This window comes from Erythrolamprus reginae, chromosome 3, assembly GCF_031021105.1.
Source record: "Erythrolamprus reginae isolate rEryReg1 chromosome 3, rEryReg1.hap1, whole genome shotgun sequence".
Taxonomy (NCBI): domain Eukaryota; kingdom Metazoa; phylum Chordata; class Lepidosauria; order Squamata; family Dipsadidae; genus Erythrolamprus; species Erythrolamprus reginae.
This window is the reverse complement of record NC_091952.1, coordinates 256272514-256292114: the sequence shown is the minus strand read 5'-3', so window position 1 is coordinate 256292114 and position 19601 is coordinate 256272514. Positions and strand designations below refer to the sequence as shown.

Sequence of the window (19601 nt, the reverse complement as noted above, 5' to 3'; positions counted from 1 at the left end):
AAGCTAAATCATTTACCATATTACAGACCCCTCCAGGAATATCAACCCTATTGCACACTTTAGACTTATCGGCAAATAGGCAAACCTTCCCTACCAAACCTTTCCCTATGTCACTCACAAACACATTAAAAAGAATAGGACCCAGGACAGACCCTTCTGGCACACCGCTTGTAACCAGTTTCTGCTCAGAATACTCGCCATTAACAACAACTCTTTGATGTCTACGATTCAGCCAGCTGCAAGTCCACTGAACTATCCAGGGATTAAGTCCAATCTTCACTAATTTATCTATCAGCTCTTTATGTGGAACCGTATCAAAGGCTTTGTCGAAGTCCAGATAGGCAATATCCACTGCAAAAAGTATAATTTTTGCAGTGCGACGGCACACAGTAACTGAATTTAAACATGCCTTGGATAAACATATATCCATTGTAAGATAAAATACAGGAAATAGTATAAGGGCAGACTAGATGGACCATGAGGTCTTTTTCTGCCGCCAATCTTCTATGTTTCTATGTTGTTTGTAGTTCTGTCTCTCAGATTTAAAGGCAACTTCTACAGAGATGCAGAAATAAAGAAAACAAACCATGTCCCGAGTAGTGCCCGACCTCAATCCATGTATACAGTGAACCCTCGATTATCGCGAGGGTTCCGTTCCAAGACCCCTCGCGATAATCGATTTTTCGCGATGTAGGGTTGCGGAAGTAAAAACACCATCTGCGCATGCGCGCCCTTTTTTTTTCATGGCCACGCATGCGGAGATGGTGGAGGTGGGGAGCGACGAAAGTGCGGAAGCCGACAGATTGCTTTGAATGTCGGCTGCCCCCAGCACCCGCTCGCCCGCCGCTCGCCCGCCCTTCGCCCGGCCACCCGCCGTTCGCTCGCTGCTCGCCCGGCCACCCGGGTTCGGGGGGGTGCTGGGAAGCCCCCCAAGCCGGCTGCGACCTTTTAAAACAGCCGCGCCGCTTCCCAGCTGACTCCCGAAGCCAAACACGGAAGTGGGGTTTTTTTTTAATTAATTTTTTTTTTTAAATCGCGATATAGCGTTTTGCGAAGATCGAGATCGCGAAACTCGAGGGATCACTGTAAATGTTTTTTTTTCTACCACAAATTCTATTATCCTCTTTCCGTGGTGGGTTCTTTTACTGTGGAAATCATCTCCTTGGAGAAAGAATGTTAGTACAGTGGTACCTCTACTTAAGAACTTAATTTGTTCTGTGACCAGGTTCTTAAGTAGAAAAGTTTGTAAGTAGAAGCAATTTTTTCCATAGGAATCAATGTAAAAGCAAATAATTTATTTTATTTTATTTTATTTATTTATTTATTTATTAGATTTGTATGCCGCCCCTTTCCGTAGACTCGGGGCGGCTCACAACACAATAAAAACAGTTTATAACAAATCTAATAATTTACAATATAAAATATTTAAAAACCCCATTATTAAACAGACATACACACAAGCATACCATACATAAATTGTATAGGCCCGGGGGAGATATCTCAGTTCCCCCATGCCTGACGACAAAGGTGGGTTTTAAGGACTTTGCGAAAGGCGAGGAGGGTAGGGGCAGTTCTAATCTCTGGGGGGAGCTGGTTCCAGAGAGTCGGGGCCGCCACAGAGAAGGCTCTTCCCCTGGGGCCCGCCAACCAACATTGTTTAGTTGACGGGACCCGGAGAAGGCCCACTCTGTGGGACCTAATCGGTCGCTGGGATTCATGCGGCAGAATGCCTGCAAACCCATTAGGAAAGAAATCAAAGCTTGGAATTTGGGTGGGAAGAGAAGGAGGAAGAAGAGGAGGAGGACAGTCAGTGCTGAAGGAAGAAGGTGGGGTAAGGGGAGTCAAAAAAATCCAAAACTTTAAGGCTTTAAAAAAAAAAAGGAGGACTCTGAGGCTGCACCCAGAGAAATGAAAATGCTCCGTTCACTCTGGGCTGCCAGAGCCTCCTTAAGCGCCACCCAAAGGCTCCTCTGGCAGCCCAGAAAAGCCCAAGATGGCCTGGATTAAAGGGGGAATGGCAGAAAATTGGCCAGGCCTTTGTGCAGCTTTCAAATTGCCTGGGAAATTTTTCCAGGCTCGGGTTCTTAAGTAGAAAATGGTTCTTAAAAAGAGGCAAAAAAATATTTTTTTAAAAAAAATTTTAAAATATTTTTATTGAATATATACATTAAAAACAGGGTACAGAAAAGCAAAAGGGATATATATAATATGCATTCTAACATTTATAATTTACTTATATAGTACACGTAGGTGGGGAGGGAGAAAAGAAGAAAGGTAGGGGGTTGGGGAAGAAGGGAAAGAGATATAAGGGGAAGGGGGATAGGAAATTGGAACAAAAGGGGAGTGGTAAGAAGAGAAGGCCAGCGTTAGAGCTGGGGCTTTCATGCTTTGCGGCCTGTGGTTCTTAAAAAGAGGCAAAAAAATCTTGAACACCCGGTTCTTATCTAGAAAAGTTCTTAAGTAGAGAAGTTCTTAAGTAGAGGGACCACTGTACTGTTGTTGGTGCTACAGATGGTATTCCAGGTCAGTGGAGACCCCTTCCACCGGAGCATTGTGACAGCCCGTTCGCTACCTGTCCCAAATGTGCTCCTCCTTCGTAGGGTCTGAAGAAGCCGAACATCGAAGAGATCCGTCACGCCAAGAACGCCGTCTTCAACCCATCCATGTTTGGAAGCTCCCTCCAAGAAATCATGAACATGCAGAAGGAGAGGTACCCGGACCGCCAGCTCCCATGGGTCCAGACCAGGCTATCGGAAGAGGTGCTGGCGCTCAACGGAGACCAGACCGAGGGCATCTTCAGGTAATCTCCCGAGTCTGCGGAGAGGGGCGGCATACAAATCTAATTAATAATAATAATAATAATAATAATAATAATTATTATTATTATTATTATTATTATTATTATTATTATTATTATTATTATTATTATGTCAATACAACACAGCAAACGAGATCACTATGCTGGATTTCATATTTCATCACCAGTTGGGCGCTTCCCAAGCACCAAGGACTGCGTGATGTAGTTGTTGTTGTTGTTGTTGTTGTTGTTGTCATTATTATTATTATTATTATTATTATTATTATTATTATTATGTCAATACAACACAGCAAACGAGATCACTATGCTGGATTTCGTATTTCATCACCACTCGGGCGCTTCCCAAGCACCAAGGACTGCGTGATGTAGCGACGAATTATGTTTGCCGATCCCAGTAAAGTGGCCTTTTGCAATTGACAGGTGGAGATTTTGTCAATTCCGATGGTTTTCAAATGTCCGCTGAGATCCTTTGGCCCTACACCCAGCGTGCCAAGTACCACTGGGACCACTTTCATGGGCTTATGCCAGAGTCGTTGCAGCTCGATCAGAGACGCCGAGAAGCAAAGCAGGGTCACAGAACTTCCAGTTGATAACGCTCCACATGGCTGAAAGGGCTGGCCTGCCTTTTAAACCCTGCTGAGGAGAACCACACCCAAACCCAGTTGTTGCCAATTCAGTGATGCCAATACCTTTCTAATTGGTCCCATCTCTGAGCTGCACATCTCTGTCGCATGTCAATTATAGCCTGTGCTTCCTCATCCAATGAAGCCAGGCTACTGGCTGGGGAGAGCCCCCCCCCCCCCGGGGCTCTCAGGCTGCTCCCCCTCATCCTCTTCCTGACGTTCCTCTCCCCCATCTGCCTGGTCCTCCCCCTCCTGTTCACTGTCCTCCTCCTCTGGGCCTGGATCCAGCAGAGACGCAGCCGGTCCCTGAGGAGACTCAGGCTGAATCACAACACTAGGTGGGCGCGGCATAGATGTCCTGGGTTTCTGGCACCTGAGATGGACAGTGAAGAAGATGAGGGGTCTCAAACTCAATTTACCCGGGGGCCCCTAGAGGTAGAGTCTGGGCCACATCAGGTTTTCCACAAGAAAAGCTCTTACAAAAACATTCCAATGTCATCCAATGTCTTTATTTTTTCATCTTATTTTGTGTTAAAAAATAAAAATAAATTCATAAATTCATAAGGAAAAAATAAATAAATCAGTAATAAATAAATAAATGAAAATGATAATAATAATACAGCAGACATATATACTGAAGAAACATAGAAACACAGAAACATAGAAGTCTGACGGCAGAAAAAGACCTCATGGTCCATGTAGTCTGCCCTTAGACTATTTCCTGTATTTTATCTTAGGATGGATCTATGTTTATCCCAGGCATGTTTAAATTCAGTTGTACTGTGGATTTATCTACCACGTCTGCTGGAAGTTTGTTCCAAGGATCTACTACTCTTTCAGTAAAATAATATTTTCTCATGTTGCTTTTGATCTTTCCCCCAACTAACCTCAGATTGTGTCCCCTTGTTCTTGTGTTCACTTTCCTCCGCACACAACACTGGAAAGTGCCATTCGTATCAAACTCAGGCCGCGCTAACATTAAACTTTGATATTATTATTATTTATTAGATTTGTATGCCACCCCTCTCCGAAGACTCAGGGCGGCTCACAACAGTAATAGGAACAATATAACAGTGAGACAAATCTAATATTAAAATAAAACATATCTAAAACCCCAACAATTTTAAACCATACAACACATACATACCAAACATAAAATATAAAAGCCTGGGGGAGGATGTCTCAGTTCTCCCATGCCTGGCGGTATAGGTGGGTCTTGAGTAATTTGCGAAAGACAAGGAGGGTGGGGGCCATTCTAATCTCTGGGGGGAGTTGATTCCAGAGGGCCGGGGCCGCCACAGAGAAGGCTCTTCCCCTGGGTCCAGCCAAACGACATTGTTTGGTCGACGGGACCCGGAGAAGGCCAACTCTGTGGGACCTTATTGGCCTCTGGGATTCGTGCGGTAGAAGGCGGTTCCGAATGTATTCTGGTCCAATGCCATATTGAGGTGGGGGCCGCGAGTTTGAGACCCCTGGGGAAGAAGAGGAGGGGGTCAGGGCCAGCTGCCCTTCCCAGGTTTATTGAATCATCACTTCCTGTGAGGAATGACTTTGCATTTCCTGTGCTGAGTGACTCAGGAGAAGAGGAGGAGGATGCTAAAGTCGCCGAAAATTGGCAAAATCTCAGGCGCAAGAGTGTCCTCGCGTGAGCTTTGGCCTTCTGTGCATGCGCAGAAACTGAATTTCATGCCCACTGGCCTCTTACCGTTTCCAGGATGGCCACACGGGCCTGATCGGATCACATCGCGAGTCCAATCCGCCACGCGGGCCTTGGGTTTGACACCGAGTCTTCGGAGAGGGGCGGCATACAAATCTAATAAATAATAATAATAAGAGCCGAGGTGGCGCAGCAGGTAGAGTGCTGTACTGCAGGCCACTGAAGCTGACTGTAGATCTGTAGGTCAGCGGTTCAAATCTCACCACCGGCTCAAGGTTGACTCAGCCTTCCATCCTTCCGAGGGGGGTAAAATGAGGACCCGGATTGTGGGGGCAAGAGGCTGATTCTCTGTTAAAAAGTGGTGTTGCTAATATGTTGTAAGCCGCCCTGAGTCTAAGGAGAAGGGTGGCATAAAAATAAATAAATAAATAAATAAATAAATAAATAAATAAATAAATAAATAAATAAATAAATAAATAAATAAATAAATAAATGATAATAATAACAACAACAACAACTCCGGCCCGACGTGTCTTCCGTTTTCTCTGAAGCACTCCTTTCTCTCTCTTCTGCAGAGTTCCCGGGGACATCGATGAAGTCAACGCTCTCAAACTGCAGGTGGACCAGTGGAAAATCCCCACCGGTTTAGAAGACCCCCATGTTCCTGGTGAGGGTGACAATGTGAAGGACATCTCACTGGGAGCAATGAGAGCAAACTGGCGGCGGAGGCATCCCTCCCCTCTCCTCCTGCCCCTCCTGACCGGCTATGGTGGGGCCGGGAGGGTGTGCACGAGAGGGGGAGGAGGAGGAGGAGGTTGTGTCCATTGCTCTGCGAACCTGGCTTTCCAAAAGGAAGGTGAAAAAAAACCAGCCATCGAAAAGCCCAAAAGAAAGCAGGAAGGGCTTTTTGTTAAGTGTTAAAGAGTGTGCAGAGTAATCTCTTAGTAAAAAGATACACATACACAAAAGAAACATGGAGGTTTTGCAGATATCTAGCTTATAGCCCAAACGTACTATTAATAATTCAGTAATACAGTGGTACCTCTACCTACAAACGCCTCTGCTTACGAACTTTTCTAGATAAGAACCGGGTGTTCAAGATTTTTTTGCCTCTTCTCAAGAACCATTTTCCACTTACAAACCCCAGCCTCCGAAACTGTAACCAGAAAAGGCAGGGAGAAGCCTCTGTGGGGCCTCTCTAGGAATCTCCTGGGAGGAAACAGGGCCGGAAAGGGTGGGGAGAAGCCTCTGTGGACCCTCTCTAGGAATCTCCTGGGAGGAAACAGGGCCGGAAAAGGCGGGGAGAAGCCTCCTTGGGGCCTCTCTAGGAATCTCCTGGGAGGAAACAGGGCCTCCACCTTCCCTGTGGTTTCCCCAATCGCACGCATTATTTGCTTTTACATTGATTCCTTATGGGAAAAATTGCTTCTTCTTACAAACTTTTCTACTTAAAAACCTGCTCACAGAGTGAATTAAATTCGTAAGTAGAGGCACCACTGTAAAATCCAGATAGATTCACAGGGTGTCCAGCAAACCTGGAAGGAAAATAAGGGAATGATCAGGGATATCGGTGGTTCAGGGAAATATCAGGGAACTCGTGAAAAAAAGGGTGGGGGGAAAACAAACTATTAAAATGTTTAAAAGTCAGGGAAAAATCATGTCCAAAAAAAAAAAGGGATTGCGCTGCCTGGCAGAGTCAAGCAAAAATTAGCATGACTGTGGTGCTCAACTTGCTTCCTCAGCTACCGATATTTCTCCACGGCTTAGCCGTTTGGTATGACATCATTTACGAAGGTGCCTTAACTAGATCGCAAGTTAGAGGAAATGTCAGGGAAGTGTCGAGGTACACCCATAACAGCTCATGCGGCTACATTCTGGACTATTTGCAGTCTACGAACACTCTCCAAGGGTAGCCCCATGTAGAGTGCGTTGCAATAATCAAGTGATCCTTCTGGTCCAAATAGGGCCGCAACTGGCATACCAGGGGAACCTGGGCAAAGGTCCCCTTCCTGATTCCTCCCCTTTCTCCCCGCAGCCTCCTTGCTGAAGCTCTGGTACCGGGAACTCGAGGAGCCTCTGATCCCGCACGAGTTTTACGAAGAGTGCATCACCCACTACGAGAACCCCGAAGCTGCCATCGCTGTCGTCCACTCCCTGCCCAGGATCAACAAAATGGTGCTTTGCTACCTCATCCGTTTCCTCCAGGTAGGGCCGCTCCGGAGTCCAGCTTACTGAGGGCGGTGGTCTTCTACACATGTGCAGGAAGCGAAATCTTGTGAGAGGCTGTGTGAGATTTCAACAATTTCTTTGCTCCCATTTCTTTGCTCCCTGAGACTCCCCGAAATCTCGCACATGCGCGCATCCTCTCGTGAGATTTTACTTCCTGCATATGTGTAGAAGCCAAATCTAGTTTGGATGCGTGTGCCTGCCCGCCAGTCACCCGGAATTGCATGCACAACTCCGTTTTCACTACCGGTACACAGTGTGATATGAGTACTGGGTAGCAACCCATTACTGGTCACGTGACCATCCTTTGTGACTTTCTGACAAGTAAAGTCAATAATAATAATGATGATGATGATAATAATTTATTACATTTGTGTGCTGTCTCTCTCCGAGGACTCGGAGCGGCTCACAACAACAATACACAGTGTACAAATCTAACGTTAAAAGAACAATTTAAAACCCTTCTTATAAAAAACAAACACACAACCTAACAGACCATACATAAAAAAAACATAGGGGCATATCAGTTTCCCCATGCCTGGCAACATAAGTGGGTTTTCAGGAGCGTTTGAAAGGCAAGGAGGGTGGGGGTACTCCTAATCTCTGGGGGGAGTTGATTCCAGAGGACCAGGACCGCCACAGAGAAGGCTCTTCCCCTGGGTCCCGCCAGATGACATTATTTCGTCGATGGGACCCGGAGAAGGCCAACTCTGTGGGACCTGATCGGTCGCTGGGATTCGTGCGGCAGAAGGTGGTCCCGGAGATATTCTGGTCCGATGCCATGAAGGGCTTTATAGGTCATAACCAACACTTTGAATTGTGACCGGAAACTGATCGGCAGCCAATGCAGACTGCGGAGTGTTGGTGTAACATGGGCATATCTGGGAAAGCCCATGATTGCTCTCGCAGCTGCATTCTGCACGATATGAAGTTTCCGAACACTTTTCAAAGGTAGCCCCATGTAGAGAGTGTTGGGAATCTGGGGAAGCCAGATTCTTTTAACAACTGTGTTACTAATTTAACAACTGCAGGGATTCATTTAACAAATGTGTCCACACAGGTCTTAATATGGGACAAAACTCACTTAACACATTTTTTGCTTAACAATAAAAGTTTTGGGCTCCACTGTAATCGTAAGAACCTCAGTGGTGCAGTGGTTAGAGTGCAGTCCTGCAAGCTACTTCTGCTGATCAACGGCTGCCAGAAGTTTAGCAGATCGAATCTCAGTAGGCTCAAGGTTGACTCAGCCTTCCATCCCTCTGAGGTGGGTAAAATGAGGACCCAGATTGTTAGGTTGATTCTTTGTAAACTGCTTAGAGAGGGCTGCAGAGCACCGTGAAGTGGTATATAAGTCTAAATGCTATAATGCTATAATGTTAAGGGTGAGGACCACCAGCAGTATATAGATTTATTTTATTTATTTATTTATTTATTTATTTATTTATGTATTTATTTATTTATTTATTTATTTATTTATTTATTTATTTATTTATTTATTTATTTATTTATTTATTTATTTATTTATTTATTTATTTATTTATTTATTTATTTATTTATTTATTTATTTATTTATTTATTTATTTATTTGATTTTTATGCTGCCCTTCTCCTTAGACTCAGGGCGGCTTACAACATGTTAGCAGTAGCACTTTTCAACAGAGAATCAGCCTATTGCCCCCACAATCCGGATCCTCATTTTACCCACCTTGGAAGGATGGAAGGCTGAGTCAACCTTGAGCAAGTGATGAGATTTGATCCGCTGACCTTCAGATCTACAGTCAACTTCAGTGGCCTGCAGTACAGCAGTCTACCTGGTGCGCCACCCCGGCTCTTTATAGAAACATAGAAGACTGACGGCAGAAAAAGACCTCGTGGTCCATCTAGTCTGTCCTTATACTATTTCCTGTATTTTATCTTACGATGCATATATGTTTATCCCAGGCATCTTTAAATTCAGTTACTGTGGATTTACCAACCATGTCTGCTGGAAGTTTTTTCCAAGGATCTACTACTCTTTCAGTAAAATAATATTTTCTCATGTTGCTTTTGATCTTTCCCCCAACTAACTTCAGATTTTGTGCCCTTGTTCTTGTGTTCACTTTCCTATTCACTTATCTCAGCTGTGGGTTTGCGAACCTCAGAGTGACACCTCTTTTCCCCTCTTCTCTCTTCTCACAGGTGTTCGTGCAGCCGGGCAACGTGGCCATCACCAAGATGGACGTCAACAACCTTGCCATGGTGATGGCCCCCAACTGTCTGCGCTGCCAGTCAGACGACCCGCGGATTATTTTTGAAAACACCCGCAAGGAAATGTCCTTCATCCGGGTGCTCATCCAGCACCTGGACACAGGCTTCATGGAGGGAGTGCTATAGCCCCTGTGCCAACAGGACCGGACCGCAGTTGGACAACCACCACCTGGATCTTATCCCGTATCCCAAAGTCAGTCAGTGAGAACCATTTTTTTTCGATGCAGCAGGAGACGCCAACCTTGCGAAGCACACAAAGAGAAAGCGGTGGACCACTGACTTTGCCGTCTTGGCTAGGCCAACGTGGGCATCTGAAGTTACCCAGGGACCCCTTGGGGCCTGTGCGGTGGACAAAATGAGGACACCCTCCTGGCCACAACTTCATCTGGAGTGTCTAGACAAATGGACAATCCGACACCCTTCGGGAGAACTGTGAACCAAGGTAGAAAGGCCAGGAGGCCTGTCTACCCCCCCATCCCAACGAAATTAAGTCTGTCCTGTGGAAAAGGGGGGGGCACACAGTACCTGGTTTGGGTAGCCGAGGGAACGTTTGAATGGGTCGATGTGGGAGGGCCAATGTCCAAGATGGTAGATGAATCCTTGTCAGACGAATCAGAGGAGTAGGAGGGGACGAAAGATGATAGGATGCAGATCACAAAGACCGGCGTTGCGGGGAAAGTGGACTGGCCTCCCATGAGGTCAGTTAGTCTGACTGCTTCTGTGGAAGGGGAGGGGGGTGCATCAGATTGACCATTGAGAACTCTTAAGGGTGGGGCTTGGCACTTCCGGATGCTATGGATCAGCTGTTGGCGAGGCTCGGACACCTGCAGGCTTTTAAGATTTGAGGACAACGTCCCCGTCCTTTTTCCTTCCTTGTTGCAGCACAGTCACTGCCAAAAGGGGGCAAGCCATGCAGCTCCCCACCCCACCCACCCCCCAATCTCAACATCTCAGTGCCCCCCAAAAGGCCACCCTTGAAACGGGAAGGGAATAACGAGAAGGGGTTTCGTTCTGGTCACTCGTTTTTTCTTGTCGGACGGAGTTTTATACACTGTGATAGCAGAACCGGAGCACTTTCTTGACCTTGTCCTTAAATGAAGGGGCGTGTGTGTATGTGCGTAAAGGTTATCAGGCCCTCCTTGAGCCCCGCGGCTTTCCAGTTGAGTGGTGATGACGACAAGAAGTGGGGTGCCCCGATCCTGGCGTTGTCCATTCTCTCACCCAGCCTCATCCCAGCCTCCTTTCCTATACTCAGTGCTTCGGCGTTAGAGAAGATGGCTCCTGCTCAGGTCCACAACCAATTCCTCACGGCACCTTAAGTGATATACTTTAGTTGGATCTGGGGCATTCTCCACCACCAGGTTTTCAGATTTATTAATTTTTTCGTTCTCCCCGAAGAAAGGAGCCAAGTTCTATTCCATAGGCCAGAAATGAAAGGCGTCCAGCAGTAGTGGTGAAAATAAACCTTCCCATAAGGTGTCCTCTGTCCCAAATGCTTGTACCCAGGTATCTTGCACATCCTTATGGGGCAGGGGGGGAAATAAGGCATTTAGAGGTAGGGGTTATGGGGTGGAATGTTTTATGTAAGCCACATTTGAGCATGTTTAACATGCTTCTGCAAACATGGGAGATGGTTACTGATCCCTACCCAACCGTCTTCAAAAGGAGGGACTCTCCTCCTTTTCACGTTTATTTCTCACCTTCCACTGTTGAAATCTGATTTCTTCCCCCTTCAAGAAGCAAAGCCAGTTTCCCAAGACGAAAGAAAATCAGAGCAACAATTTGACTTTTGCCATCACGAAACATACGGGAGATGTAGTCTCTGGATCCGTAGAAACATAGCTCCTATCTCCCCCCCGGGTCCAGGAACGGACAATCTCGTCTTGCGTTTGTGCACATATGTGCGGAGGAGGAGGTAGGGCTCATCGAAGGGAAACTAGGTGGTCCTTGGATGGGACAGTTGGTGGAGAACATCCAGGATTCTGGCCTACAGAGGTAGAGAGTTCCGACACAACAGGGTGTCTGTCACACCACATGTTTCTTGCCCTCCTGCCTTCCTGATTCCTACAGTGCACCAGACCCATATCAGCCCTCTCTCCACTTGACCAAAGGCCAGGAAGGTGGCCTTTGAAGGTCTGTAGAGTTGAATGAGCTGTTGTAGTGAGGGGCCTCCTCCCACCAAGGCAAGTCCACTTCTGGGATACTTGTCGGCCGTGGTGGAGCTACCTACACATGTCTCACTTGCTGTGGTGAATAGCATCTTTCATTGCTTTTAGAGAAGGATGCAAGAATGCTCCCAGGGGATTGTTGGCTGCTCCTGGCCAACTGGAGGAGAGGGTCCCTTTCACCCCTTGGGTGCTAAGCAGTTCTTGGAGGAGCTTGTGGTTTCCAGAGAAAAGTGCCTTTTTATTCCAACGGACCAGAGCCCTCCCACCTGCAACTTCCTTCTTGAAAAAGAACAGCCCAGCCCATCCAACTCTCTTTATCTTGAAATAATTCCTGGTGCAGAGAGTTTACTCCTGAATCGCACCCTGGTGCAAGTTAAAGTACGGAGGAGCTACCTAGTTGGGCAACTCAAGGCCACCGATCATCTTGTTCATTGTTTGGGTTAGTGCTCCGCTCCCTTAAATGACCCGGCAAACACAGGAGGTGGAAAACAACGTGAGCGGAAGTGTTGACTTTCCCACTCGGGGACCAGTCCAGAAAAAGGTCGAGCTGATTGGCTGGAATGCCAAAGATTTGGCACGGGCAGCCTTTGCGATCAACATTGGGGGCTCCTCCACCCTCAGTAAACTGGAGTTCAGCTGGAACTCCAAGTGGGAAAACCAGGGCCGCCAGTCTTCCAGCCTGGATCGTAAGAATCCAACCGACTCCCTTCTATTCAGGAAGCCCTTTCCCGGCCTAGCAGCTTCAGTGGCGGGTTGTTACCAATGTGGGCCACACTATAACTCCAGTTGCAAACGCGCAGCTCTGGGTGACCAACGGGTGGGTGCGCGCATACGACAGAGATTTTGCTTCTGCGCATGCACCAGAAACAAAATCTTGCTCAAACGCATGCCCTCGCCCATCACCCGGAGCTGCGCATGGAGTGCATCAGTAGCGGCGGTAAATAGGAACACCCACCTGAGCAGCTCAGGTTCGCCGATGATCTTTTCGGCTGCGGGAATCCCTGCTTTGTTTGCACTTAGGGTCAGTGGGAAACAGCCAACAGCGTGGAAAGAGAGAAGGACCAAAGACTCCGAGCCCGGTTTGCAAAGCCCTCGGCCCCTCTTTTTTCAACAGTCGTCGATTTAATCGGCTTAGAAAGTCTCTGGCCATGATGCCTTTTGTTTTTTGTAAATAGGAAGGAAACCTGCCTCTTTTTACAGCTGTATTGGAATCTGAGTGGGGCTCTTTTTGGGGCGGTCAAGAAGAATGATGGTGGACAAACTGCCCTTCGCATCAGGGGCCTGGCTATGAATTTTGGGGAATTTGCAGGGTAGATAAACAGGTCAATCTGATGCAGATGAACGGAGAATAACCTCATCTTAACCGCAGGCACACAATTTCTGTCCTTGAGAGAATTTATTATATAGAGAGCAGGGTTTCCCAACTTTGGCCACTTTAAGATGAGTGGACTTCAACTCCCAGAATTCCCCAAGCCCAGGGAATTCTGAGAATTGAAGTCTACCCCATCTTAAAGCAACCAAGGTTGGGAAACACTGATAATAGAGGTATTATTCCCCCCAATCTGATATCCACCTCCAGCAGCGTTAGGATTGCAATTCCCAGCATCCTGGCTGTGGAGGATGGGAATTGCAGTCCCACCCCAGCTGAATTGTGTGTGTGTTCGGGGGGGTGAACAGGGGTTCAGTCACGTGGTTACAAAGCTATCACGGAAAACCGACGCGATCCGTTGGCTAACCACAGAACGGAGTTCCGGAGTTGTAAATATCATTCATGCCAACTTTTATTTTTCTTCGTGCGTGAGAAGAATGCTCTCTCTCTTCTTCTTTTTTTTTGTTATTTATTCGGTTGTTGCTTTCCAGCATTTTGCCTCCCCTCTCCCCCCACCCTTCAGAAATATATTTATTCCTGCTCTTGGGAATGAAGCTTTCCGATGACGATTAAAGGGTTACACGCAAAGTCTCCTAAGCAGCCTGGCTTTTGTTTCCCAGAAATAACGCATGGGTGGGCTACTACGGTTGGTGAAATTGGGATGGGTTGAATGGCCCATGGTAGACAAATGAAGAACCCACACGTGCACGCACTCACAAACACACACCATTTCCAGCTCATTAACAAAACAATACATTGGAAGGGACCTTTATTTTTATTTTATTTTATTAATTGGACTTACAGGACAAAAAAAGGGAAACACTTGACTTTTTGGCATCATAATGTTTGAACATGTTCAAATCAATCAAAACTTGACATATTTTAATGTTTTTAAAAAAAATTATGTTATTTGACAGAAATTTAAGGAAATGGGTTATAACCTTCTAGAAATGGCAAACCTCTGAGACTTTCAAAGAGGCCAAATTGTTGGTGCTCAAATGGCAGGCGCTGGTGTCACAGAAAGTGCCCGAGTGTTTGGCATTTCCAGAGGAAATGTCTCAAAAGTCATGACAGTTTTTGAAAAAGAAGGGAAAATGTCCTCAGCCAAGCACAGGTCTGGTCGAAAGTCGAAGTTGTCTGAGAGAGACCATCGGACTCTAAAGCGAATTGTTAGAGCGGATCGCAAGACCGAAACTCCTAAAATCACTGCAGGGCTCAATAGACACGTACAGAACCCAGTTTCCACGAAAACTGTTTGAAGGGAGCTTCACAAATCTGGATTCCACGGAAGAGCTGCAAGGTGTTTCCATTTCTTTGTCCACCCCCTGTAAATGACGTTCCTCTCCGTAGACATGGGGTGGCTTACAACATTTTGATAAAAATATATAATATATAAAACATTTTTAAGCCAATTAATAGAATAGTTAATTTAAAAATTATCTTAAAAACAAAAATCAAACTGTCACATACATACTATCACATCAAATACATTCATTGGGCAGAGGCTAGGGTCTAATGACAACATAAGTACGTTTTCAAAGTCTTACAGAAGGCAAGGAGGGTGGGGGCAGTGCCAATCTCTGGGGGGAGTTGATTCCAGAGGGCCGGGGCCACCACAGAGTAGGCTCTTCCCGGCATTGTCCGGTTGACAGGACCCTGAGGAGACCAACTCTGTGGGACCTAACCGGACACTGGGATTCGTGCGGCAGAAGGCAGTCTCGGAGATAATCTGGTCCTATGCCATGTAGAGCCTTAGCGGTCTTCTAGTCCTACCCTTTGTTCAAGCAGTGGACCCTATACCAAAATGGTTGGCTGGGGAATTCTGGGAGTTGACGTCTACAAGTATTAAAAGTTTTCAAGGTTGGACAAATGGTTGTTCTATACCAGTGATGGCGAACCTTTTTTGGTTCACATGTCAAAATGGTGTGTGTGCAAGTGCCCACACCCACAATTCAATGCCTGAGGAGGGCGAAATCAGCTTCCCCTGCCCCCTGGAGGCCCCCTGGAGGCTGGAAACGGCCTGTTTTCCAACTTCTGGTGGCTTCAGTAGGCTAGTGTTTTGCCCTCTCCAGACTCCAAAGGTAAAAGCGCCCTCCCTCATCTCCCCAGAGGCTCTCTGGACGCCAAAAACGCCCTCCCAGAGCCTCTATGCAAGCCTAAAATCAGCTGCTCATCACATGCACATTGGAGCTAAGCTAAGACAACTGCTCAAGTGCCAGCAGATATGGCTCCGTGTGCCACCCGTGGCACCCATGCCATAGGTATGCCATCACTGAACTAGACAGTAGGTAGTTTATTTATTTATTTATTTATTAGATTTGTATGCCTCCCCTCTCCGAAGATAATATGATAAGAACCTAAGAAGAGCCCTGCTGAACCAGGCCAAAGCCTATCGAGTCCAGCATTCTGTGTCACACAGTGACCCACCAATTGTCCATGGGGATCTTGAGGATGCTCTCAATCGTCCCTCTATAGCAGTGTTTCTCAATTGTTTTCTCTTGTGTCCCCCGAGGAAGAAGTAAACATTTCGCGCCCCAACTCTCCGCTGGGACAATTGTTTGCAATATTCAACAGGTTTTTGCTGAAAAAACTCAAGCGGCTTCTCAGCGTGTTTCGGATGTAATGTGTTTAAGTGACGCCTTAATTTATTTGGCTTCATGCTGTCCACTGTCAACATTTTTAGACACAGTAAACATACCGGTCTTTCCTCGTCTCCCACCGTAGCCAAGCGCTACATACGCTTCATCGTATTTTCTTGGAGGACTGATTCGGGGTTGTGGCCAGCTGGCGATCTCTGCCGGTTTGGCAAGGGGCAGCAAATTTCTGTCACCGGTTCAGGCGAACCAATCTGAACCGATAGCAACCCACCACTACCCTCAATCTACCAATAGCAACGTCATCCCTGCCTTTTCCTTCTCTGACCGAGACAAGAGTGCAATTCCTGCTTGGTAACTTCTGTGTGGATAACCAAAAAACACTGCATAGCCAGGAATAAAAGAACCCCCTAGTCTTGGTGTTTGGAGGTGGCGTGGTCATGTGTGCACACAATACACATCCCACATGGTGACTGTTCTGTCGAGCTCTCTGGTAGAATCCTCCCAAAAATGCACAGATACAGTTTCAGACATACACATGTTTGAAAATTCAAAACAATGTTCTTTATACCGAAAATGCAAATAAACTGAGCACTCTTTTTGTATAGCAAAGAGCACTTGTCTCCAAACAAATTGGTAATTTGTAAAAGTCCCTTATCAGTTCTGTGATACTTAGCTTGCAGCTGTGAGGCAATTCACAGTCCTTCTTTCACAAAGTGAAACACACTTTGCTCTGGTTTAGTTTCAAAGCGGGGAAAAATCAGCACAAAAAAGGTCAAAGTCAGTAAAGCAGTCACGAAACACAACGATCAGATAATCCTCCACAATGGCCAAACCCACAGGCTGCTATTTATAGCAGCCTCACTAATGACCACAGCCCCACCCAACCACAGGTGGCCCCATTTTCTTTGATAATAATCTCTCAGTTGTTGCTGCCTATGCATTGCTCTCCGCATGTGTGGCTGTATCATTAACTTCTTGTTCCGAATCCAAGGAGGAGTTAGATAATTGATCTCCTTCTGAGCTGTCTGCCCCACTCTCCTCCCTGTCACTCATGTCTTCTTGGTCAGAGGAGCCTCCATCAGCAGATTCCACCAGGGGCAAAACAGGCCTGCAGCATGTGGATGTCTTCCCCACATCCACAGTCCTTGGGGCAGGAGCTGGGCCAGAACTAACCACAACAGGTGACCTATGGAGATTCTTTATCATGCAGGTCATGGTTGTCCCAAAGGTGTTTTTCAAAAGGCAACTGGACTTCCTTTGTTTTTTCCTTGAAGTCATTTCACTTCTCCATTGCATCTGGAAGGAGAGTCCAACATGGGTATTACTCCAATCCTATTGGTAGAGACTGAGTTAGAAATTTACATATTTATTGAGCACCGCCCCCTCTGCTCTCCCCATGAGCCAGTTTTAAAAACTCAGTCAATGAGTAGAGACACACTGAGTTGTAGCTTAAGGTTTTAATGATGTACAAAAATAGAAAATAAATTGTGAATAAGTTGTTTTTTACCGTTTTAATCCCTTTGCTTTGTTTTTCAGGACATCAAGATGCAAGAGGATTCAGACGGTCTGGGGTCTCTGCCCTCAGCGGGCACCACCCCCAACGAACCTCCTCAGGGGTACGGCATTCCCCCAGAGGGAGCACCCCGCAGAGGAGCATCCAGCCGGGGGGTCCCTGGCCTCCGAGGCCATACCGAGGCTGTCAGCCGAAGGTGGGGGGGTCCGCCCCCCCCACTGGGAGGCTTGAAGCCGGCTCGGAATTGCCGACTTAGAGAGAAGGAGCCGAGCGCCTCACAGCTGATGGCAGCGAGCCGCTAAAAGGACAGCCGCCGCCGCGGCAGCCCCGAAACCGCCGATGCAGCGGAGCCGGACGGAGAGCCATGAAGGCAAGGAGCCTGCCGCCCCGGACCGGACTGAGAGGCCCCAAGGCCGGGGGAGACCCAGGCAATAGCCCACGAAGCCGCGGAGGCTGGGCGCGGCCATGTTGGGGCTAATTTAGGCGGCAAGCGCCGTTTAGGCGCGAGATCGGCTGGCGGCTGGCCAATTAGGCGCGAAAGGGCTGGGACGCCCTAATGCGCACGCGCAAATCCCGGGCAACCGAGGGCGCCATTTTTTCTGCCGAATTGTACTGACGAGGTGGGCCTGATAAGCTACCGGAGGTCAGAAAGCAAAGAAAACGTGATTTACAGTGCCTGGCAGCCGTGAGTAATATGGAGGACACCCAAGGGAAGGAGGTCCCGAGCTCTCCCGCACCATCTAAGGAGAAGGTTAAGGGGAAGCCTAAGGAAAAGGCTAAATCCCATTCATCTGCCTCCTCCTCCTCCATTAAGGAAGCTGAGAAGCGCATTAAAGCGCTGGAAAAGAAACTTGAGGCGGCATTGCAGGCATCCCCAGCGGGGCTCCCTTTGGGCCAGAGGCATTCTTCAGAACCCCTATCACCAGCTACCTTCGGGCCTACAGGGGTGACATCAGCAGGTGATTGGTCCCCAGACCGGCAAGTCCTGCCCCTGCCCCAGAGCATGCCTTCCCCCAGCACATCATGGGCTAGACCAGGCTCAGCAGGCCATGCTGGAGGGAGTTACCAGGGGCCAGCAGCCACATTCACCCCCACTGCAGCGGGCTTGCGATCCCAGCCTGGGGCGTGGCAGAATCTGCCTCCAGATCTACAAGAGCTCATAGTAAATGCTTACTCACAAAATGTGGCACCGGAGGCCCAACAGTACGGGAGGCCCCCCCAACAAACAATGGGTTCGTGGTCGGCACCGCCCCCCTCGGGTTTGGGGTCCTTGTTAGAGGAACAGGAGCAGTTTGAGGACAGCGATCCGGAATTTGGCTTTTCAGAAGATGAAAATGTTCCTGAGCAGCCACCTTCGATTGGCCTGTTTAAACCGGCGTTGTTTAGAACCTTGCTATCCAAAGCCAAGCAGGTAATGAACTTGCCGGGCGCTGCTAAAACAGCGGAGGCCGCTGAGTCAGAACAAGCCTCGGCCTCGCTCCTGGATGAACCCCAACCCGAGTCCGACCACTTTCCCGCTTCAGGCATATTCGTAAAGGGCATAAAGAGACCGTGGCAGCAGCCTGCAGCGGCACAGGGCCCTTCCAACATCGAGAGGAAATTTTACACCTTTGATGAAGAGGTGGAAAAGCTGCTGGAATTCCCGCCAATTGACCAGCCGGTCGTGACGCTTGTCTCCAGCGCCTTGGTCCCCTCCGAGACTGGGGAAAGTCTCAAACCAGAGGAGAGGAAAGCGGAAACGCTGCTGCGCAAGGCGCACCTGATGTCCGGCTGGGGATTCAGGGCGGCAGCAGCCGCGTCATTTATCAACAGAGCATCACTAATGTGGATCAAAGAGATGCAAGCTCGACTGGGACCCGAAGACGGACGTCTCCGCCAGGACTTAAGTAAATTGTTGGCGGCGACCGAGTTTTCGGCGGACGCTACCCTCCACGCGGCTAAATTCTCCACAAGGAGCATGGCAACCACGTTGTCATCACGCCGGCTTTTGTGGCTGAGAAACTGGCAGGCCGACCTTAAGTCTAAGTGGCGCCTCGCCTCCGGCCCCTTCCAGGGCTCCACCCTTTTTGGAGATCTTCTGGAAAAGGTCCTAGTGGAGGACAAGGATAAGAGGAAGGTCCTCCCTAGAGCCAACAGACGACCGGACAGAAGGTTCACTCCGTATTCACGGCGTCAGTCCTTTCGATGGGACTCCAACACGGCCTCTAACCAGGGCCAACGCTCCTTTTCCCAAGGCCAGTACAACCAACAGGCCTATAGGAGCGACCGCGGCGTCTTTCAGGACAGACAGAGAGGATATCATCAGTCCAGGAGACCCTTTCGCGGAAATAATTCGAGAGGGTTTAAACGCACGAAGTGACTCAGCCGCACTTCAACCCCTGGGA

At 47.9% G+C, this 19601-nt stretch overlaps 1 protein-coding gene across 3 annotated transcripts in view; it reads left to right on the top strand.

Annotated features, from left to right (window-relative positions):
- The window catches only part of ARHGAP39 (Rho GTPase activating protein 39), a 150181-nt gene extending 136486 nt beyond the window's left edge, over nt 1-13695 (top strand). For all 3 annotated transcript variants that reach the window (XR_011558768.1, XR_011558767.1, XM_070748376.1), the window contains 4 exons: nt 2601-2800; nt 5674-5765; nt 7134-7303; nt 9502-13695. Coding sequence is in view for 1 of the 3 variants with exons in the window: in XM_070748376.1 (XP_070604477.1) it covers nt 2601-2800; nt 5674-5765; nt 7134-7303; nt 9502-9696 (657 nt within the window). In the remaining 2 variants the exon portion in view is untranslated. The remainder of the gene's footprint in view (nt 1-2600; nt 2801-5673; nt 5766-7133; nt 7304-9501) is intronic.
- The last annotated feature ends 5906 nt before the right edge of the window (nt 13696-19601 follow it).